The 23,493-nt window shown below is 39.9% G+C and overlaps 1 protein-coding gene across 2 annotated transcripts in view; it reads right to left on the reverse strand.

Moving 5' to 3' along the window:
* Positions 1 to 23,493, reverse strand: part of LOC130250547 (amine oxidase [flavin-containing] B-like) — a 50,222-nt gene that overhangs the window by 11,112 nt on the left and 15,617 nt on the right. For both annotated transcript variants that reach the window (XM_056486311.1, XM_056486302.1), the window contains exons 2-10: positions 21,420 to 21,514; positions 20,488 to 20,625; positions 9,321 to 9,425; positions 8,532 to 8,623; positions 5,004 to 5,145; positions 3,628 to 3,777; positions 2,862 to 3,021; positions 2,165 to 2,261; positions 1,366 to 1,419 (exon numbers count right to left, since the gene is read on the reverse strand). In XM_056486311.1, coding sequence (XP_056342286.1) covers positions 1,366 to 1,419; positions 2,165 to 2,261; positions 2,862 to 3,021; positions 3,628 to 3,777; positions 5,004 to 5,145; positions 8,532 to 8,623; positions 9,321 to 9,425; positions 20,488 to 20,625; positions 21,420 to 21,514 — 1,033 coding nt within the window. The remainder of the gene's footprint in view (positions 1 to 1,365; positions 1,420 to 2,164; positions 2,262 to 2,861; positions 3,022 to 3,627; positions 3,778 to 5,003; positions 5,146 to 8,531; positions 8,624 to 9,320; positions 9,426 to 20,487; positions 20,626 to 21,419; positions 21,515 to 23,493) is intronic.

Below are 23,493 nucleotides of genomic sequence, written 5' to 3' on the forward strand. Positions count from 1 at the left end.
TTCAGAACATTCCTTACCAAAGCAAAGCCCCTCCCGGTCTAAGGTTTCTTCCCCAAGAGACAGGAGTTCAAAACTCTGGTGTAAAACTTGGCTGTTGGCAGCAGCACACTCAGATAATTGTGCCAGTGCTTTTAATGCCCAGGGAGAAGGATGGTGCCTGCAAACAGCCAGGACAGACCCTAATTTCATAGGAAGAAAAGCTGTTATCAAAAAAAAAAAAAAAAAAAAAAAAGCTGCAAATGCTCATTTGAGGCACTGACACACAGTGAAAGACACCATTTGGTGTTTAGGATGGCTCAGAATGCTGGGCACACTGGGTTTCAGAATACCTACATGATTTTTATCATCTGGCACCTGCTGGGCCTCTATCTCAGAGCCTCAGTGCTGTCCATTCCTGCCAAAATTAAAAGGACTCTGTGGTACCAGGCTGTCATTTGAAAAGACTGGCCATAAACAGCTCCATTTAGACCCATTATCCACAGACTGCCAGACTATCTGAGACAACTGCATCTTCTCTAGTTAGAGCAGATATTACTGTAAAAATGTTTACTTGGGCACAGTGTTCCTTTATCATATTTTAAAATCAAATGTATTTTCTCCCTGTCAAACCAAGGCTCTCCTCATAATCCACAGTTTCTACTTGCAGCTTTGATTTGATCAGATACAGCGAATCAGTGAGATGGAAAATAAAAAAATCTTTACTTTATAAATTCTATTTTAGTAATATACCAAAGAGCACTACTCTATGCAGAGATTTGTTTCAAGAAGACAGCAAAATGACCTTCATCTGTGCCTGAAGGGAATTTTTTTCCCCACACTGAGGGTGCAGAGGTGGAGGCAGCTTTCTGATCCCTTCGTGATGCTGAACCTTGCTACAGGTTCAAGCTGCACCTAGTTACAGACACTGAAAGGAACTTCCAGGGTGAACAGAAAAAAAAAGATAAAATCAAACACAGAGGCCAAACCTTTCCCTTCTGACAAGCTTTCCAAGAGCTCAGGGCACCTGCAGGGAGCCAGGGAGGCAGCAGAGGGAGGAGGAGGCTGGTCCTGGACATTTTAAAACAGAATACCTACACCACTTTTATATTCAGCACCTTAGAGCTGCTCCTTGGCAAGAGTCACATAAACAGAGAAGCCTTGTGGGAAAATAAGAATCAGGACCAGAGAGTTTCCAAAGGACAAGTGTGGGAATTTCTGTGGGTCCTTCATCCAAAACCAAGTAAGGCATCTTCTTCCTTAATGCCTGCCTACTGGCACAAGGTTACAGACATCTTCCTTCAAATCAGGGCATTTTTTTCCTGCTCTGGTCATTTATAACAAAATTTTGACTTGAATTCCACACAGATCTCCAGGGTTTGAACTTACCTTTCTTCTTTTGTGAGACCTGTCAGTCTTCTGCACTTCCGAGCAAGAATGAAGCTGTAAGACCAAAAACAATTTACTCCCACTATGCTGCTACATTTCCTGCATTATTTAAAATGCCAATAACTTATGATGAGATGCTGTGATTCACAGTAATAGCTTTAGGGTCTCTAATAAAAACATCCATTTCACCTTTCTGCATAATTCTCTACCTGCTGCTTGCAGGACTCATTTAGGAAGGAACCACTCTGAAATTCATGTTAGAATATTTGCATGAGCTGTTTCCCAATTACTTTAATTTTATACAGCCTTGGGTGCAGGCATATAGCAATAACATGAAACCTGAGATTGAGCTGGAAATCATATTTTAATAAAACTTTTAAGACTGATCATATTCTCTTGTTGCTAAAATAACCAGAACAAAAAAAGATTTAATTCTAGAAAACAAATTTTCATTTAAAGAACTGAAGAACTTGGAGAAAACTTGGGGAAAACTTTAAATTTTTGCAATCGTCTTCTTTTTTCTTCTCTTTCCTCTTCTCCAAGTTTGTACTTTGCCACAGAGGCAAAAGATAACAGTGATAAAAAGTACAAACAGAAAATTTACTTTTTTTAATTAGCCATGGCACCATAGAGGAAAATTTTGAAGTAAAACATAGAACATCACCATGCACTGAGAAACTCAACTTTTAGTTTATTTTAAGTATTTTCTTTCAGAAGTATCAGGTTTTCCTCTTCAATTTTTGCCTCTAAGACAAAATAAAAAGCATTAACTAGACAAGACACTTTCTTTGTCCCTTACCCTATTATGGCAGGAAAGCTGCCATCAGGCTTAGTGTCATCAAGTGTTAGACCAATTGCAGCATCCTCATCTTCAATGATCATGGTACCACAATACCCTGGTAAGAACAGGGTGGGAAAGCAGTCATGATCCATGAATCAAAACACAGGAACTTCCAAGAAGTTGTAAAATACTCAGACACCTCCTGCTGATCCATCCCAAGACTAAAAGCCAGAACATGACAGGATCCAGAACCCTCAAGTTCATTTACAAAGATGGGGGGTGGATGATATTTGTAGGCAAACAGATGGGGATGTCTGTGTGAAGACACCTCCAATTAATGCTGACCAGTCCATCCAGAAAGCAGAATTTCTGCAGACCCTTCCATCACACATCACTTGTACCTTTACATCCCTGTCCAACTGAGAGAGACTCACATAGGGACCATTTAAGGAGAGGACAACAGAACAACTAAAGCAAAAAGCAACAGGCATGAATCCTTCCTTCATGACTACCTCCTTTTTTTTATTCCCTCACCCACTCTCTCCTCCCAACCAAGTTCTCAAGTTTCTCTCACAGGGGAATGCAAAAATGGCATAGAAGAATATGAAGACTCCTTCTGAGGTTTGGCATGCTCTGAACAAAGAGTCTGCTCTGTTGCCAGGTACCCTCTTCCCTCTCTCTGTCACTACTATTCCTTTCAATTAAAATGCAATACCCTTCTTCCTCCAGAAAGTTTCCTTGTAGTACACGATGCACTTGATGACTGAGCCCATGGGGATCCTGTTGATGAGCTGGTTCCTCATTGGGGGCAAAGGTGGGTTGAAATGAATCTTCAAACATAGAGCTGGGGGAATGGCACTGATCACATATTTGCCCTGGAAAAGAAATTATCTGTAAGCCAAATACCTTCTCCCCAAGTATACTGCTCTGATGGTCTTGGCAGACATCTGGGGAGGCTGCAGTGTGTATCTTGTGAACCAATTTTGGCATTTAGCATAAGAATTGCAAAACCAAACCCTCACAAAATCCTGCTCATTAAATAACAAACAGGCATGACATAAACAGCCATCTGTTCAAATGATGGGCAGCTGCCCTTCCCCTGGTGTTTAAAAGAAAACTTTGTGCCCTAAGAGTCCACTGGTCTCCCCTCCATCTGGACTCCTCTGTCACAACTTGGAAGCAAAGCTTGCAGTGCTTTTCACTTATAGTTTGTTGCTAAATCACATTTTACACCTTACAATTCAGAAAGTAACTGAACACAGAGAGATGCCAGGAAAGGAAAAGTTTTGAATGCACACTTTGCTTTTAGGCATCACTTTAAAGCTCCTACACTGCTGTTACTTTGGGGCAACGTGTGACTTTCTGTCACTTAAAACCGAACTGCATTTTTGTACAGGACTTTGCAGAAGTTAAAAAGGAGAAGCTGAGGGTTTTGTAGCCACCCATCCCAGCAGTGATGCTCTGTGTGGACATGCCCTCACCTCGTAGAGCTGATGGTCCAGGGTCTCCACCACGACGCCGTCCCCGGACTGCTCGACGCGCACCACGGGCTTGCCCAGCCGGACGCGCCCGCCCAGGCGCTCCGAGATCCTCTCACTGATCTGCCCAGAGCCCCCAACAAACTTCCTCTCCTGCAACACAGCAGCCACGGCTCAGCACAGCCTGTGCACCACCACAAGCGTTTCTCCACAACAAACCCCTGTCTTCCATTGGTATCAGAACTTTTTTGGTGAGTTTTGCAGTCTCACCTGGACGCGTTTTCATTTTATTTTCCCTTTCCGTCAGCTTCTCAAATCCTTCCCATATCTGATCACCATTTGAACTCTAGTCAATACTAAAAGCAATAGTAACCTCATAAGAAAATCCCTTCTCCAAATCTGGTCTCCAAAAAGATTCTACAGGCCCGTGAGAAGCAGCAAGACTTCTGAAAAGGGCTTAAACCTTCAAACCTTTCCTGAGCTCACTCATCCCTGCAGAGCTCTGTCAGAAGCAGGAAACCTGATCTCCATAATAAATAACAAGGTGTAAGAAATAAAGCTCACATCAAAAGTGTCTGCTACAACACCTAATTCAACCCAACTTAAACTCAAATCCCTTCTAACATAGTACAGAATTCAAATAATATTTAATTAAACATATTTAACTTAAATTATCCACAGTAATTGCTTATCTGTGCATATGTATGCATTTTAATATAGCTAACATATCTGCATTTTTATTTATGATTAAATAATTAGCATTTCTAAAAATATACCCATTTCTAATACAATTAGTGACATTTGCACTTCTCAAGTAGAAGACTGTTAACAGAGTCTTTACTTTCTTCAAATGCAGAAGCAGCTCTATTGTACCAGATTGCAAACATTTTAGAGCAATACCATATTTAAGCTGGGGTGCTCATTTTCTTTAGACTGATTTTATAATCTTAATGGTGTTAAAGCTTGGAAGTTTGCATTTTAGGAACCCAGCTCTGGGCTACATTTTCAGTATTTACTTGCAGCTGACATTGCCATCTCCATTAAGTGCTTCTGTAGTGCTAAGGATGGCTTCAGCCTCGTGACAGAAACAAGCATAAGTAAAATTTTCTCTTTTCAATGTGGATAAGCAAAGCACATGTTTTAATCTGCATCCAAAAAAAAGCAAGATACAAATCTTCTGATCCCTGGGGACAATGCCCTCGGTAGGGAGTAACCTTCAAAACTTGTTTTAAAGACCCAGATTAGAGAGTAAATGAATAAAACTGGTTATCAGTGCTGCTGGCTCAAAAGCCATGGATATCTCTGGACTAAAATAAACCAGCAGAAGAATGAGGTTAAAGCAGGGCCTGCCAAGGGCTGCAGGAGTGATGGTGCAGTACCTGTCCCCCGTTGGTCGTTGAGAATATTCTTGTTGTGCCCCCACACTGCTTCACATACCACAGAAACCAAAGGGCAGAGACCTCGTGGGGTTCAGAAGTGACATCCACGTTCACAAACAGAGTTGCAAAACTCTTGGCAGCTCTGCAACAAAGACAAAAAGTGAGTTAATTTAAAAACAGAATAATGCTGACAAGATTGTTCTTGAGTAGGCAGCAGCTTCTCTTTTGCAGCCTTTTCTTTCACTGTGGGGGCAAAAGGTTCCTTAATTTCAGCTGAAGTAAGGAATTATCAATTCTTTTAATGCAGTATTTTTCAAGTAACCCTGCAAAAAATATTAATCAAATGCTGCTGTGTTCCAGGCAAATTAAGGGAGACACAAAAGCCCAAGATTATATCACTTCATGCTACTAATGTAAAGTTAGTCTGCCATCCCAGCCTCAGGATTAAGCACAGCACAGCAAGCCCTCCTGCCTTCACTGGAGTCCAAAACCACCCTGTCCCCAGTTCCTGGGTCACAAACCAGATCTGCATTTCTGTCTGCCCCTGCTGAATGCCTGTCCCCTCAAGAACACAGCACAGAGATTATTCAAAACCTCTCATTAAAGAAAAAAAAAAAATTAGGGGTCTTTTCTCAGCTAATTATCTATTATTTAAATATCTATGGATTAGTCAGCATCCATTCACTTCCCAATCCTCTGCTCAGGGAGTTTTGCAGCTGGAACATAACAACAAAAGAAATATAAGTAGGAAGCCATATATATATAAGTAGAAGCAGAAGAGAGCATTCATGGCAGGGTCTGGCAAGCAAAAGTAAGAGAAGGGAAAAGGGAACAGGGAACAGGGAAAAGGGAAAAGGGAAAAGGGAAAAGGGAAAAGGGAAAGGAAAGGAAAAGGAAAGGAAAAGGAAAGGAAAAGGAAAGGAAAAGGAAAGGAAAAGGAAAGGAAAAGATACTTTTGGTAGCTCAACTCAGTATTTTAAACAGTATCCAGTGGCAATGAACACAGAAACAGAAAATTGACCTGTGTCTGAAAAGGGATCACTGCTTTATGTCCTTTAATCTGTTCTTTCATAGCAGCTCTACTGAAAATTATAAGCCTGTACAAGATTATGGGGTGCATTAAGGCAGTTAATTGAGGCTCAGGGAAATATTCCTCCTGTTATAAACAAATATTTCCCTCTGCCTTCACCGTGAGGAAGAGTTTGAAGAGAAATGAACAGGACCAGAAGATATTCAGTTTAACTGCATAGTAACTGATAGGGATGAAAATTCTATAGATACTTCACATGTAAGTCACTGAAGGAAGTGCAGAATCCCCTTCTGGTTGCTGCTTTCTTTTTCTTTGTTTTCAAACTTTCAAAAAAAAAAAAAAAAGTAACTCTAATATGCTACTTCGAAGAGCTCTAGATCTATATAGAAAAATGCATCTTCTTTCTTTCCTAAAAATGCAAAGTCCCACTCAAGTAGAAAGCTGATCCATTTTCTGAAAAATGGGTGCATTCTGAATTCATTCTTGGCAGCCAAAAATAATAAAGAAATTTTTTGTAAGTTTTCATCTGTATGAGCACATATAAAATACTATCAACTCTATGAGATATTTTGCCTAATGTATATGTATTTATTAATATTTTATAAGCAGATGCTATTACACTGTGGTTACATTCTACCAGATTCTGCCACCTTCTCCCATTGCTATTCAGTTCCTGATGCTTTATCTAGAAATGGCACTATGATTTCAACCAAGAGCACTCAGGATATTTCCAGCACAGAGCTCTAGCCAAAAGCAAACCTGTACAGTCTGTTAGATAAGAGGAAAGAGTAGAAGGTTGCCCTTCTGGATCATTACCTTCCAGGGTGGGAAGTTTCTGCAGCATGTTACCTCAGTCTTGAACAAACTGAGCAAATCAAGCCAAGATGCACATATAAAATCTGAAAAGCATCCTCAGCTTATGCCAGTATTCAGGTAAAATGTCAAGTCTTATTCCATCAGAGCTGGAAAAAACATGACTGCAGTCACATGAGCTGCTGGATATTGAGTGAGCACCAGTGTGTGGTGCTTTGCTCACTTGCACAGCTGCTCACCCTGTCCCAGGCTCAGGCAGGAGCACAGCTGTCAGCACACATTTCCACTTGGTTTTACTCAGTATGGACCATGGCACAAATGAGAAAGGATTTCTGTATGCTTCTGTGCAATGGTCACTCTTGTGAAAGCAAAACTTTGAACCAGAAGATTCCAAGTTTTTTGACAACAGCTTGCTGTCCATTAACAATAATAGAACTACAGAATGGTGAAAGAACTTGAAATCTTCTTTATCATTCCAGTTCCAACCTCCCTGTCATGGGCAGAGACACCTTCCACTACACCAGCTGGCTTCCAGCCTGCCCTTGGACACTTCACAGATGGGGCAGCCACAGCTGCTCTGGGCAGCCTGTGCCAGTGCCTCACCACCCTTGTGGTAAACAAATTCTCCCAAATATCAAATTTAACCTGCCTTCTTACAGTGTAAAGCCAGAACCCCATGTCCTATCACTAACATTCTTGCTCACAGTCCCTCTCCAGCTCTCTTGCAGCCCCTTTAGGCACTGGAAGATGCTCTAAAGCCTCCCTGAGACTTCTCCTCTCCAGGATGAACAATCCTCTCAGCCCATCTTCACAGCAGAGATGCTCCAGCCCTCAGATCATCTTTGTGGCCTCATCTGGACTCATCCAACTGGCCCAACACAAACAGCAAAGGCCATGATGCTCTCTAGAGGCTGCCTGGAGCCATAAAAATGCCCCATAAAAATGTCAACGACAGCACCAGCTTCAGAGGGCACTAACAGGTTTCTTCCCAAGCCCCAGCCACGTGTCAAACACTCAGCAATTCTGAAGAGGTTGTTGTAGAAATCAATCTGCTCTACAGCAACCAGGATTAATGGGCTTTTTTTTTTCCCCCCCTTCAGTGAGAAGAAAAACAATCAAACTGCTGTTGAATGACAAGTAAAGAAAAACTGCTTTGATGTATGCATAAAAACAGGAAGAGTTTTCAGTTTCCCTGGGTGGCATACAGTGCAAGAGCTAAACAATAGAATGATGAGTGCTAAAGTGATTTAGTGCTACTGAAAGACAAATATTATCTTTATAGCACTCTGGTAAAATCAGCTGGTCCAGCACAGAATAAATGTGTACTGCTCCATCAAGAGTTAGATTCAAAAACCTGCAGTAACCATAACAATTTCACTTAAAGGCTAAAAACAGAACAAAGAGCAGGAAAGTGCACAGAACAGATTATCCCATCTCTTCAGAAATAACCTTCCCAAACATATTTTCTTTTTGTTTTTGTCTATAAAGCTAGGGAAATGTAACAGAATCTACAGAATGTGCTGACAGGTGTTGTGGTCCATTATTACAGGACTTTCTCACTCCTTTTTTTTACAAGGGCTGCATTTTAGTGATAGCTACATCTGTTTGCAAAGCAGTAATGCTTATTTAGAGATCTAAGGTATATAAATATAAGCCATTCTATTTCATATGAAAAAGTTTCTTACTTTGTCCAGCATATTTTATCTATGAAATCTTGCATGGTCATTTTGTCCCATTCTTCTGCATGTGGAGCCTTCCATGGAGCTTCATTGGGGATCTAAGGAGATATAAAGAAAAGCATTTATCATCAAGTGAATGAGTGGCAAAGAAATACAAATAATCTTGTCTTTAAATGCTAATTCAGCCTGCAAATTTCTGGCAGGTAACACAGTGAACTTAACAGAGAATTCTTTTGGGGGAGGGAGCTTGTTACTTGGCTTGTTTTAACATTCTTTTTTTTAAGATTGAAAAATAGAGAACAATTTTAGAGTTAAGAAATGTCTCTAAGTTATTCCATATCTCTCACTGTTATCTAGACAAGTAAGAGCAACCTCTTCTCAAATTTTGTAGCTCATTCAATGGAAAACTGGTAACAAACTAGGACAAGTTGAATTCCAGGATAGAAAAGGGCAAATGATTGAGTTCTGGAAGACTCTTAAAAAATTACTTACCAAATCATCAGGAAAAGTGGTAAAAATCAATCACAGGCATAAACCTTGACATTCCCATAGCCACTAAAACAAAGGGATGCATGCACACAGCCTCAGCAGCACAGGATTCATAAGGAGGCCACTCCCAGATGTGCTCTGGCCACCAGTGGGTACCAAAATGTGTGACTGCTCTTGCCAGCACTGGGTTTGTTCAAGGCAGAGCAGCTTTTAGGCAAAGCACCTAATCCCTTCATCCTAATTCCTGCACCCCAGTCCCTTCCCTCTGCCCCTCCTGGAGCCAAGCTGAGCTGGTTCATGCCATACCTCCTTCCCCATTTCATCCATGGTCCTCCAGAGGTTGTTGTAGTCCAGGTAGGCCAAGGGATTCCACATAGGAGGGAATGGGCCCTTGAAGGGGTAAGATTTACCCTACAAGATGAAAAACAAACAAAAACATCATAAAAACTCACTAAAGATAACCATAACCATGGGTTCCATGTGTGGGAGGAGGAACCAGAAGTTTGATGTTCACAAAAAGACAAATTTAATCAATCCATGTGACAGCTTCTGATGGGTCAGATGTGTGCAGGACACAGAGCAAGAGGCACAAAGTGAAACACAAGAGGTTCCTTCTGAACTTCAGGAAATGCTTTTTCACCATGAGGGTCCTGAGCACTTGTAAAGGTGGTATTTGCAACTCTTAATTAGTGGCTTGTCTGAAGTTTCTTCTGTCTTCACTCAGAGCCAGGATTAAAAACATGAAGGAGACAAAATTTCTTATGTTTGAGCTAGGTTGTTTATTAAATCTTATCTAAAGTATAGAGAGTTCTGCAACACTTCTAGCCACCAGCTAAAAGTGAGCAAAATGAAGGGAGAGCCTAGCTGCTACAAGGTCTCTTAAAGATGAACAGTCCAACAGAGAATTAACTGAGACACTACTCAAAATCCTCCCTCTTGTCCCATACCTATTACTATGTAATGAAAACCTCAAATTTAAATCCCTTCACCATGTGAAATCACACACATTTCTATTTAACTACACATCCGTGACTTTACCTCCATCACTCAAATTTGGAAGCTTCTCCAAGGCCTCAGGTCACAGAAAGTTTAAAAACCCAGATTTCTGGGATCCAGCAGCACGGGCACTGATTGTCCCAGAGAAGTTGTGGTGTCTTCCAGCCTCAGAGATACTCAGAGTTTGCCTGAACATGATCCTGGGAAACCAGCTCTAGGTGGTTATTCTGTCATTCCTGCTATTCTGCATGTGCAGTTCAGGTGTGATAAACAGCTAAATTAGCAATTGAGACTTCAGCAAGTCAGTGCAGAACTGGTACTTTACCTTCAAAGCTTCACATTTGGCACTTCTGGGCAAACAAACAAACACCCTGCAGTAGAGTCACTAAGATCAGTCCCAAAAAAATGAGATGAAACAGCATTGTTTGACTGAGTCGAAAAATTGGCTATTTGCTACTGAAAATTATATTTATTTATTTATTTAAATTATTTTTCCCTCCTAATTGTTCATGAAAACTCTTAACTGTTAATTGCATTTAGCAGTTTGGTTTTTTTTTCTTTCAGAAATCAGTCAAAAGTAGTTGTGGTAAACTTTATTATACACTAAATCATATCTCAGAGATCATCCTGGGGATAAAAATTTTTAGCTAAGCTAAAAATTACCAGCCCTGCAGAAAATTTACTAATTAGACTTATTTTTCCAGCCCAAGATCCCTAGCTGCAAATTACAGAGTGGGACAGTGTGAGCAATACCAGTGTCCAAATTACATCATTACATATTTAATAGTCATATCTTTTGTATCTAAATCTCCATTACTAGATATTCAGAAAGTCTAGCTTAATTAAGAATGGAAGACAATGGGTAATCCCATTTTTTTTTCTTTTGTAGAGCTGTTTTATTTACATGGGATTTCCCTGGCTGACTATATGGATGGCAGCCTAATAGCTTTAAAAAAGTCACAAAGAAAGGCTCACTAGCATTATGTGGGTACTTGTTTTTTCACAGTGCATTATGGAATCCATAAGACAGATAAATAATAAAGGCCATATTGCATGCCACAGCTGATTTTTCAAAATTTATACTAAATTATGTATTTAACATACACTCCACGAGCATGAATGTCAAACAGTAGAAGTACTGACTTTTAATAGATGTTTGATGCAGTGCCACACCAATCCATCACTAAAAATTTATTCACACTGGCTTATAAAAATCACACTGCACCAAGATTTAATATTTATAACCAGATAACAACAACAACAGTGTCTTTTTGAAGAGAAGCATCCCCAAACTGCTTAGTCAAAGAAATGTCAGCCTGATTTGATTTAGTCTCTTTATTAATACTGTGAAAGAAGGAACAGAGAGCACATTATTCAAATCTTCAGGTGTCTGCAAGCACCAGAAGATACACTAAAAGGGTACAAAGGGATCTTGAAAGACTTAAAACCTGGTCTGGAAATAACAAAATGAGATATAACTTTAAAAAATGCTGGTTAATAAGTTTGAGGACTTTTAATTCAAAGAGAAGGATACTCAGAAATCAGTAAGAAAAAAAAAAATCAAACCTATGAATAAGAGAAAATAAGCTTACAAAACTCCCAAGCAGGTCAGAGAAAGTTAAGAAGAAACTGGTTTTTCACCTAGTCTTTATGGACAGAAGAGTCTAATGGAATCCTTGTCAAAAACACCAAGGCAATGAAAGTTAGGAAGAAAGCAAAATGGAGAGAAAAGGATTTAATTATTTGGTAGATGGACAAGAAGTAGCTACAAGGCAACAATTTAATTCTGTAGTGCTTTGGAGGATAAATTATGGTTTTAAAAATGCCAAAACCAAATTTTTAGAAGTTTTCTATCAGAAGTTCTGTCATAGATAGTAGATAGACACTTCATGTGCCAAAGGCACCAAGGTTGAAAATGTTCACTCAGAAAATGGATGGCTGTAATTTTTTTTTTTTTCATTCAGCATGAAATCAAAGTGCATTTCTACATCTTTTGTGCTCAACTGTATGAAAATATTGGAATCAGGAAAACAAAATCTGGAATCAGGAAAATTCATCCCTGTAGATTGAGTTGAACAGAAAAAGTTTGCTTCACCAGAGGCATTTGATGCATGAACATCTGGGTGTTATTATGGAATCTCTTCCCATGGACTCAATTTATACTGGGCACACATCAATTCATACTTGGCTGCCCAAGGGCTGTGAGAGAGGAGCAAAACCTCCCAGACCAAGTGCCTTCTTATCCCAGGTGATAACACCTGAATCACGTTGGAAATTACATTTTAGATATTTGGGGCACATTAAAATTCCATAACTGGCCCTGTGGCCTCAAGAAGTCAATTTTACTGTGGCTTCTGAACTCTGGAGCCCTCACTAGTGTCAGCATCCTGCAAGGATCCCAAAACTAGAGTTTATCAGCTTGGTTTCAAGCTCCTGCTATTCCCCAAATTTAGGTTTATGAAACAAGCATACTGCTGTGCTGAAGAAAACCAGGACAGCATTAGAATGGGTTATTCTAATTATTGATTTTGTTCTGAGCTTCCTGGTCTGCCAGAGGCAGCTCTAACCCAGTTATCCCCTCTGAGTTAACTCAAGTCTGATGAATTCCCAGCAGCGCTTCCCCATGAGAGCACAGCTGAGACACACAAACCAAATCTCTGTTCTGCTGCTCTTCTATTTCACTGCATCTGAACTGCCAGAAGGAAAACCTTGGGTATGCTTCTTGTGTAGGAATCTGGGGTGGTGAGTCTCATAAAGAACTGGAAAAAACTTCTACCTGAAAAAAAATAAATGCAGTCATCAAAGTTAGTGAGTTTCCTGTGAAAGTTACTTTCAAGAGCTCCTAAGGCATCTCCTAAGGCCTGATCCTTATTTCTTGCACAAATAAAACTCCAGGAGCTGTCAATCACAATTTTGTTTGAGAAGAGACTGCCAGGCTAGGCTCTACACAGAAACAAAAATAGCAGCAGCAAAGAAAGACTACAGATGGCTCTGAGTAGTTACCAACAAACCAAAACATTTCAGCTGCACTTGTGCTGAATTTGCAATTTTGCAAACACAAAAACATTTTTGATGTTTAGGCAAAATTTGCTTATTTGCTAGTAATAGTATTCTCTGTGCCTCCTGGTGGTGTGTAATCTCTAAAGAATAACAAGGCACTTGCATGCCCCAAGATGCACAAAACATTTCCTTTTCAAATATTTTTATATCTAAATCAGAGCTGTATAAACCCATCAACAACAACCACCCCTTCCAATCACTTGACACTGTGTTTCAACACCAGCTCTATCATGCTCAGAAGTATTTCTTACCCTTTTTTTATTAGTACATAAAATTTTAGAAGTGGTTTCATGATGCCACTTGCAATGCTTCAAAAATCACAACAGCACCATCAGCACTTGCAGATCTACTGCCATTGCACGGATCACTTGCTGCTCACAAAGGCTGCTGCTGCAGTGGGGGCTAAAGCTCGCTGAAGGAGCTGAAACTAAAGGGAGGAAACTCATGCAACCCAGCTGTCCCAGGAATAAACCACCAGGGAAATGAGAAACCCAGTGTTTGTCACAAACTTTACAATCCCCAATGGATTTTTCTCCATCTGTTTCACGTCAACCAACATTTGGCTGAGTTACGATGGGCCCATGTAAGTCGTGCAGAAATAAGATTTCTTTATACATCAGGTCTGTTTCAGGTCAAATAGCTGACATAAGAAATGAGTTATTACAAGGGAAAAAAACCCCACAACATGACAACTGAATATCAGCAGCCCCTTGAATACCAGCCCCAGCACTCAGGGGGGCACAGGGACCAGATCTCATGCACCTTCTCCTGTGAAGGTGACAGTGAGAAAATGCTTAGCTGAGCAAGAACTGCCAGGAAATATCTGTATCTCAATGCAGAGTGAGATTCTCAGGAGAAAACCTGCTTGTGCAGGCCCAGGACAACTTCAGGCTCCCCTAAAGATTATGTACCCAGGTAGTGCCAGAGTGAGATGCAGCACAGTGAACTGAAGCCCCCAGTGACAATGATCCATGCATTTTTCATAACACAGTATATAAATGAAGTCAGCTCTCACTGAGCACAGATATTCCCTCAGCTAAACCATCTAAACCCTGGACTAACTGATGCTCTCTTCACCAAGACTGTCACTCTGCATTTTAATTCACAGCCACACAGGTTTATTGGCACGTAGTGCCCTCTGCTGATTCACAGCGCTGGTACACCACACACCCCCTGTCTCCCCAGTTTAAAATCCCAGTAATGACATCCATCCAGAGCTCAGGAACTCCAAGGAAAATCAGAAACAGAAAAGCATCACTTCAGGCTCTAGCTCTGTACCTGTCTCAGGTGCTGCTTCTCATCTGCTGCCTTATGGAAAAGGATAATTTTGGTTTGGTTTTTTGGGGGTTGCTTTTTGGGTTTCTTTTGGGGTGTGTGTGTGTTTGTTGTTTTTGGGAGTGTGCATGTGTTTGTTTGTTGGTTTGAGGTGTTTTTTGGTTGTTTGGGGTTATTTGTTTTTAATTCATAACATCTAACAAAGCATTTTTGAGACTAAGCCTCTTGTATAATCACAATTCTCAAGTAAAAAATGGCAAGTAGCTGGACCAAAATGAGAGAGATTTTACAACCTACTTAGAAACTGTAACAGAGCTGAGCTTCATTAAAACTCCCTTCATTGCAAAACTGCTCAGGATCTCAAATGCCTGGCTGGTTACTATAATATTCTAGAGGTAAGAAGATCACAGGTTAGAAAATATAATTGGAGTAGAAAAAAAAATTATAACTGATGGTGCAAAGCTAGAACATTAAGACATGCCAAAATATCCTCCAAATATCTTTCAATATTTAATTTGAGTTCATCAGCTGTGGATGCCAACATGGCTTGGGAATTTCATTACAAAAACTAATTCCATTTTAAGTGTTGCAGAGCCAGACACAGTGGCTTGAAATATGCATTCAGATAAGGAAAGGAGCTAATTGGGAACAACTTGTTTCTGTTGTATTATGGAAATGAAGTCCATTTCCACTCTACCACACTGGTCATGCAATCTGTTAAATATTTGTCACACTTGAAAAAAAAGCAGAATTAGAGAAACATCACCAAAGTGATATAGAAAGTGAAATTGAGGATCTTGAGGATGTGCTCTGAATTTAAAGTCTATATATAACTGTAGATATACATAACTATTTGTTCCAATCAGCTCTGAAAATAATTGACCAACTCTCCTTCTTACTAGAATGAGATTTTTTTTTGTTTGTTTTCAGACACCAAAAAACATATTTAGAAAAAAAATATTAAGATATCTTATGAAGCACAGATTTATAGGGACTTTGTTCCTAAATACTCTGATACTGGGCTTGCAGAGGCTTTCAACACCTGAATTAAACCAGTCAACAAAATGGATAAAATAAATTGAAAACTTTTCAGTATTTCTAGAATTAGAAATACAGAAATATTTCCTTCCCTTCTAAAAAGCAGAGAAATGGGGCATAAATAAAGAAAGCCTTCAAAAGAGCATCTGCCCACAGTGTAACTGAGTATACCACAGACAGTATACCACAACTAGAACACTGGGTTTATGTAGAACGTGACTTTGGGGTCACTAAGAATATGAAAACTTACATAAAATTTTACAGACATGTGAAACCCAATATGCTCAGCCAGTTGTTCCAGTATTAAATAGACATTTCTCTAATTCTGTTTTCCTGTAGACATAAATCAGCTTCACAAGGGAAACAAAAATCACTTCTGCATCCAGATGCAATTGAAGCTTTTCTCCCAGCAGCCTCCATTAAATAATCTAGGTGGGAGCACAAGTCCTTGCCCTTGTCTCCTCACAAACAGACCATGGAGTCTGGGAAAGCTAAGACTCAGGAAGATTCTTTTCCCCTCAAATTTAATTAAGAAATGCATACTTTATTCACAGTTCATTTTTCTTACTGCTTTCATCCTCATGCTACTATTAGGTCACAGCTCCCAGCCTTCCATTCAGTCTTCCAGATCAACAAACACCTTTTTTAAGACCTTGCTTTACAGTCCCCCTTGACAGAGATCACTTTGCAGATTTGCTGTCCATAATTGCTTCTTTTAAGCTGCTGTAATACAAATATCTATATTTTAATTTAAAAAGTCCTAATTAGGAAATTTCTTCTTGCAAATACTGCCAGCTGGCTGGCACAGAGAAAAGGGAAGATGCCCCTCTATTTCCAGTGAGACCAAGCAAGTCCAACTTTTCCTGTACTCCTGCCAAAAGCTGCTCTTCATTCTCTGACTGCAGGATATCCCTCCTTGGGGTCTGGAAGATGCTTTCACCAATTTGAGCCTAGTCAACCTCAGACTCACCTTTGAAGCTACAAGTGAGTGTGATAATGGCACAGCATCATGTGGCAGGAATGTCTGCACCCTCATCTCCAGTAAAGAGTTAAAATAGATTTGTGTTCCAATAATGGCATGTGAAACTATCAAGGCCCTGCAGCAATTCAAGTGTCTTTAAATTTATTTGGTTTCCCTTTCAAGACACCAGATGCTCAGCCTCTTCAACATTCAGATGTCTTCTCAGTTCCCCAAATTCTTGTTTATGAATTGTCATCAAAAAGGGGAGAAAACAAAAGACACAAGGCTATTTCACCTCACCTAAACTGATATCTACTGAGAGTCTCACAGTCTTTCCATTCTCTGACTGCACTCTAATTAAGATATACAAAGAACAATGGAAGCACTTTTATCTAGTCATTCAAAAATCCATTTAAGCTCTTATGTTCTATACTAGACTATGCCAGAAGATACTGCCCCTAGGCACGTGAAAAGCTTAAATAAATCATATTGTTTAGCCTCAGTGCATATATCACAGATATCACAGAAGAAACACCACTAAATTCTGTAGCTTTAGATACAGCATCACTCATCCAGCTGCTAATTAAATCCCAATACAAGGTGGCCATCATATTTCTAGTTCATGAACAAGACCACTGCAAACTGCATTTTAATAAGCACAACAGTGATGAAAATGAATGACACCCAAGAGGGCTGTAAAATTTTACTCTGCAAGTCTACTGCAGGTCAGTAGGCAACCTGGCAAAATCAGTGCAGATTTGGGGTCCTGTTTAAAGTACTGTGTGCATAGGATTAAATATTCACCTTCACAAGGTGCTGAAGGCAGGGGTCACATTGTCACTCTCCCCAGAGCTGTCAATTATTTATCCCTTATGAAAGTGGTGCCAAATTTCAAGTGGGCATGACATTCATGCAGACACCTCCAGAGGGATGAGCATGAGGAAACTCCATCCTCTGACAGAATGTGGTGGCAAGTTCCTGTCAAGACCTTGACTGGGGAGGGGATGCTTCATGTTTCCCCCAGCACCTTAACATTAAAGACCCCCAGGATGGGGACCATGGCAGTGGGGCCTCTTTGGTGCTAAAGGAAAAACTCAATTATAACCACATCAGGAATGTTTCATGTGCAACAGGCTGTGAAAATAGCCAGCTGCTAGCACTATCCACAGCCTGCCCTGAGACAACACAGAGATTACAAGAAATGAGTGTTTCTACCATTTTTTATAATAAGAAATTTCCAGGAAGTATTGATGGCATTATCCTATATAAAGATCTGGTAGAAAACAGGATTGGATGTTGTTCAGTTGGCATCACATCTGGACAAAGAGTGGATCATCCTCACAGAATATGAAGGAATAATGTAAAAATATTAATTGGGCAAACTATTCTTATAAAGAAATGTTTCCTCATAGAGATTTAGGATAGCAGAGCAAACCAGTTCCACACTTAATTTAGACAATGAACCTGTGTTACAACTGAAAATATGGTAAATTTGTGTTTTTAAATGCAGAAAGTTGGCATGGTTAATGAGACTCCACAGAAGTGAAGTACAGCTTGAATTAACAAGGAATATTTGTTAATTAAATCCCCACAATAATGGACACGTTTTCATATTTCAGTTCATATTTCAGGGACTGTTATATGGTAAAAATTACCAGAACTATATGCTCTTTGCTTTGCTTTTTTAAAGACAAAAGCTCTCATTTTGGTGAGGAAAACAAACACCACTAGTCAAAAGCTGCAAATTTGCATATCTAAGGCAGGACCCTGAATCCTCTCCTGGGCAGCTAAGAAGTTCTCATTTTAAGAAGCATTTTTAGATTTTACATCTGCCTACCAGTCCAATGAGAGACCTGTTAGGAGATGATGACTTCTCAGAAAGTTCTGCTTTTGCTTCTCAAATCTGGATTTATGAACCTAATTTCAGTTAGGCTATTGAAAAATCAATGGTGTTCAGGCAGCAATTTGCCTACCAAACACTACTCACAGAGCAATACTAATTTTCTCACTAAGGCTGATGAACCAGTATTTACAAAAAATGAAAAGAACATACTAATCTCTTTTCAAAGACCATGAAAAAGGCTGCTTAACAAGTGGAGGGAAAAGAAAAAAGAATGTAGGGCAAGAAATAAAATTTTGAGTTTCTGTGAAGATATCACACGCAATATAAGCAAGACCAAAAATAATCTCACAATAGAACCTGGCATTAAAAAAGATTAAAGGAGAAAAGAACCATGCAACCCAATCAAGTTGGTAAAGCCTAATTAGTAGAGACCCACCCAGAGATCAACAAAATTCATTCTTTTCATTTTGTACTACAAAGAAGCTGCATATATTACTTGTATTAAAAAGCCTCTAAAATGAATTTAATTAACTATGAAAGGCTTGATTTTGCCTTTGGGTATAAGTAAAAACAGCAGCTGATTTTACAAGATGCACTGTGATGCCTGATTTTTGTGTGGCAAAAGAAGAATTAAAACCTTTAGGTTTCATTGCCTCTCCAGGCTCAGATAATTTTGTGGTCCAGAATTTAATTCTATTTGCCCACAGTCACAAAGCTTGGGTCAGCATGTGAATTCAAATTCACACAGGGACAGTGTATATGTTTATTATATACTGCTCACAGGCCAATTATTTAACTGTGAGTAATTCTTCAACTATGTAATACTTCCCCACAGTTGTATTAACACAGAAGGAAAATGGAAATAAAGGATTTTAAATGAATGAAATCAGGAAATGCAAAGGATGTGCTACTGACTGTGGAATTATCTCTTCTCTTTACCTCTTGCTTGACTATCAGGGAATTCTGGCACACAATTCTCTCCTTCCTCTCTCCAGGAACTCCTACAGGCAATTGAGCCTACAGACTGTTTCCATACAATCTTTAGGCTCTCAGCATGGCTTGGGAGAACTCACCCAGCATCCAGGATCTCTCTCCTTGGAGACTTTCAAAACTTCAGAACAACCTAAAGAAACAGTGATTTCTGGCAGTATTTTGGAATGCTAGGGCAGCAGGTTGCCCTGAAAAGCTGAGCATCCTGACTGGCCATGTCAAGTGTTTCCCCTCATGGCATGACCTCCTATTGCTGTTGGGGAGATTTAAAGGCTAAATACTGTGAACAAACAGAAAAATTGGCTTAGAAGATAATGCCAGAGGCACACAAAACAGAGCAGTGTGGATGTATCCATTAGTTCTACCACAGAAATGGTAATTACAGATTGAAACCATAGCAAATCACTTTGAGAACACTCTTCTTATTTATAAAAATTGAGTGGAAATATAATGGAAAACATGACAGGACATCTTTTCTCTATTGCTGTTTTAAAAGCTCTCAACGCCTTCTTTAACCTTTGATCAAACATCAGCTACAAATATTTTGCCAGTCATTGCACAATGGCTTTTCCTGAGCATACAATGAAACCCAGAGTTTGCTTCCTTGAGTCTAACCTGGAAAGTTTCCTTTCTGTGCAAGTGCAACACTGGTCTATATCAGGAAAGCAGAAAGGATGCTCTTTTGGAGAATGACTAGTGAGTGGGCTTTTTAACAGCTTTGCCATAGCTGTTCTTTTTCAGACCATGAACTCAGATCTGCCTCCACAACACTGTCTGTTCCCAGAGCCTTTTGCAGTTACTATTTTGCTATTCTGCATGTTAAGTCACCCAATCAGCAAAACCAGACATAACCTCTCACATTTCTCTCTGTCAGCATAATTGTCACTGGTTTAGGAAGCCCATCCTGAGAGACTTTCAGCCTGCTTGGAGAAACATCCAGGATTTCTGAAAGGGATTTTCAGCCACCTTGGGCAGTGCATATCAGAGCTGACCTGCACAGAAGAGTCACAGTTGCACCACTCATAAACAAGGAAGATTTTTGAGAGCTTTCAGCTATGAGGTGAGACCTGAACCAAGGCATGAGCTAACAGGATGCACCCACAGGGTACACACATAAATATGTGTGCATGTCATAATTTGTACTAGTATAGTAATTTATTGGTGATTTCATTATCAACACACTTACTTTTTAACCCACAAACTTTGCATACTCAAGTGTTCTCCAGGGCAGCAAGAGTGGAAAACAAGGAGAAAGGACATCACTACAATGCTCATGTTTGCAGCAGCAGCAGCTTGAGAGTGTCTCTTACCTTGACATGGTGTATCAGGTGCTCAACTTCATTCACCTTGTATGTCTCTATTCCCAACTCTTTGGAGAGCCTCAGGAGACGATTCTGGGTTGGCCCCACGTAAGCCCCTCCAAGGTCCACATATTTAACTTGCTTATTCTGGTTTATCACACACAACACACACAAAAGGGAAGAAGAGAAAAAACAAAAACCAAGAGATAAATCCTTTGTAAATAGCACACAAGTTAAAAGAGCAATCCAGAGGAATGAAATGAAATTAAATACTCCCAGAGCATTTTGGTTAAGATTCTTCTCCCCATGGAAAACAAATTCTTCAGTAGAGTTCTGATGTGGGGATTACTGAGTTTATAACCAGCACGTTGATTGTAATTTGGAGTTTATAACCAGAATAGGTGGCCCATTAGAGCCTTAAAAAGAGGAAAGAGCCTGGCAGGCAGAGAGAGGAGAGAGTCAGAGACAGCTGTGCAGCTCTTGCTCAGGCAGGCATCTCACCAATGACCAGTTTAAAACACACTATCCTAGGAAGCAGCACAGGATTTTCTAATGGGCAGAGTGAGAGGGGGAGCAGAAGAAAGCAGTGAAGGGAAATAGGGTGCTTTGCAGGGCCATGTCACAGCCCAGCTCAAGGCTCTTCACAGCATGGCTGGCCTCAGGGGTGTTTCTTCCACAGAGATTTCTGCAGTGTCTTTCCCCAGGAATTTATTTTGAAATGTAGCTCATTGTGCTCTCCTTCCCAGATGGGTGACTCCAGAGCTCGAAGATCACAGAAATATTGTCCCCACCACCATACCAGTCCTTCCCTACTTTTATTGGTACAACATCAAGAAATATCCCACCTGCTGGTAATCTAGAAATTTTCCCCCACATAGCACATACTGTAAGTATGAATATAAGTAGTACAGTAGTATATAAATGGCTCTGGGGATAATTACCCTTACGGTGAAAGTTCTTCCACCAACTCTGTCATTGGCTTCCAGCAACACCACATTCAAGCCTGACTCAGTCAGTAGCTTGGCTGCTGAGAGACCTAAAATATAAAAGAAAAGCAATTAAAAAATACTTCTGTATATGGGCTACACAGCTTTCGTGACTTGATACATAAATACTCTCATAGCTGTCCATCCAAATCCTGAATTTTTCATTTAAACACTATGACAGAGAGGTGAGGGGGTGGAATTAAAACCCTCAAAACTCAATAATCACTACATGGAACTGAAACCATCTAATTAAATAGTTTGTTGTGCAATTTTTGCACGTGCTGAATAAATTTTGCACCACATGCTCAGGAATTCTGATGCATCAGCCAGCACTTGGTACCACAGTCACCCAGCCAGGCAGAGAACTTACAAACTTTACTGTTTGTACAGAAAGCTGTCCTCCCCAACATTTTGTTATTTATAACCCCAACAGCAACAAAAATGGAAGAAGTATTATTAGAACTGTCCTAAATTTGTGAAGTTTTCCCTGACACTTGTTCTATGTCTCTGCTTTCCAGTTCTGAATATTTTGAAGCACAGTAGTAAAGTTCCCACACAGTCAGGTCACAGGGTTCATCTCCAGAAGAACATGTGGTCTGACCAAGAGACAGAATGTGCAGCTGTGTCTGGCAACAAGAATTAAAAGTATGGGTAAGTCTACCCCAAAAAATTGTTTTTTTCCTCATCCGTTTTTTAATACATTTTATTTCTATCTTGTGACTCTTGAAGCTGAGACACCCAAGTGAAGGAACAATAAAAACAGAGGAGGTAATATCTCTTGTTGTGATGTTATAAATCCTCACAATTGCAGTGGAAAACATCAGTGTCAAGCCCTGCAGCAAGAGTGTCAAGCTGCTGTGGGAATGAAGAGAATTAAGAAAGGGTGCACATGGAGGGAATCCAGCCCACAACCTTTCAACTTCCTAAGATCATCTCTGCCTTTTACTTCAGCACACAAACTCAGATTTAAATAAACCAAGGTGCTTACTTTGGCCACACATGAATGTCTAGAAGGACAAGAGCTCTATTCTAGCAGGCTGCATCATCCTTTTGAACCAGCAGGATGTGTTGAATAAAGTTCAGCAAGAGGCCAGGCTGGAAGCCACACTCATACATCACAATTTATCCATCCTTTCTGGCTCCTTGCCTTGTTACCATGAGAATGCAATCTGCTCCCTCTGTGTGTCCTAGTACATGCAGTTTTTGAGTTGCCATCCAAGCAGATTGTTCCAAGCAGAAAGCAGCCGTGGAAGAAATGGCAAAAAGCACTGACAGCAAAAACAGATGGCCCAAGCTATCACGGCAGGATTGAATGAAATGAAAATGAAGAAAATATAGCAGTCCTGGGGAGAGGCTACAGAACATTCTGGTCACCAACTCATGGACTGGGACTAGAAGAACCCAGTCCTGTTCCAAGCCTGTAGTGAAACTGCTACAACATGCTGCAGTTAAAAAAAAAAAAAAAAAAAAAAAAAAAAAAGGGAAAAAAGTTACAATAGTGTAGACCTATCTACCTAATGAATTTGACATTTTCTGAAGAAAAGCTGCAGATGTTTCCATTAATACATCATACCCTCCTTCCTGTTTTTTGGTTTTTTTTTTTTGCCCCTAGTTTCATGGGCTTATTTATCTTGGGTTTTCACATAAGTGTTGGTGAGAAAACCAGTAATGAAACTGATAAAGGTCTTTCCATACTTCCTACTGAGGAAATTATATTGCAAAAACATCTGGCTGGATCAGTGGCCTTGACTACACTCAAAAATATTTGAAGATACCAAGGAAGAACATAATACAGAAACAGCCATGGTATGTAAACATGGACAACTCCTTCAAACAACTTGCAAAGAGAGATTGGCTTCTGGAGGAAAAACAAGCAACAAAACTCCTAAATAAATCTGGCTTATCTGTTAAAGAAAAATGAAGTTACTTCTCAAAAAAAGACAAATGTTTCATCAGTTGGGAGAAGATCAATAGTAGTTATTAATAATTTACAGCATGGATGCATAAACTGAAGGCTGTTGTCACTGAA

This window comes from Oenanthe melanoleuca, chromosome 1, assembly GCF_029582105.1.
Source record: "Oenanthe melanoleuca isolate GR-GAL-2019-014 chromosome 1, OMel1.0, whole genome shotgun sequence".
In the NCBI taxonomy this organism is placed as follows: Eukaryota; Metazoa; Chordata; class Aves; order Passeriformes; family Muscicapidae; genus Oenanthe; species Oenanthe melanoleuca.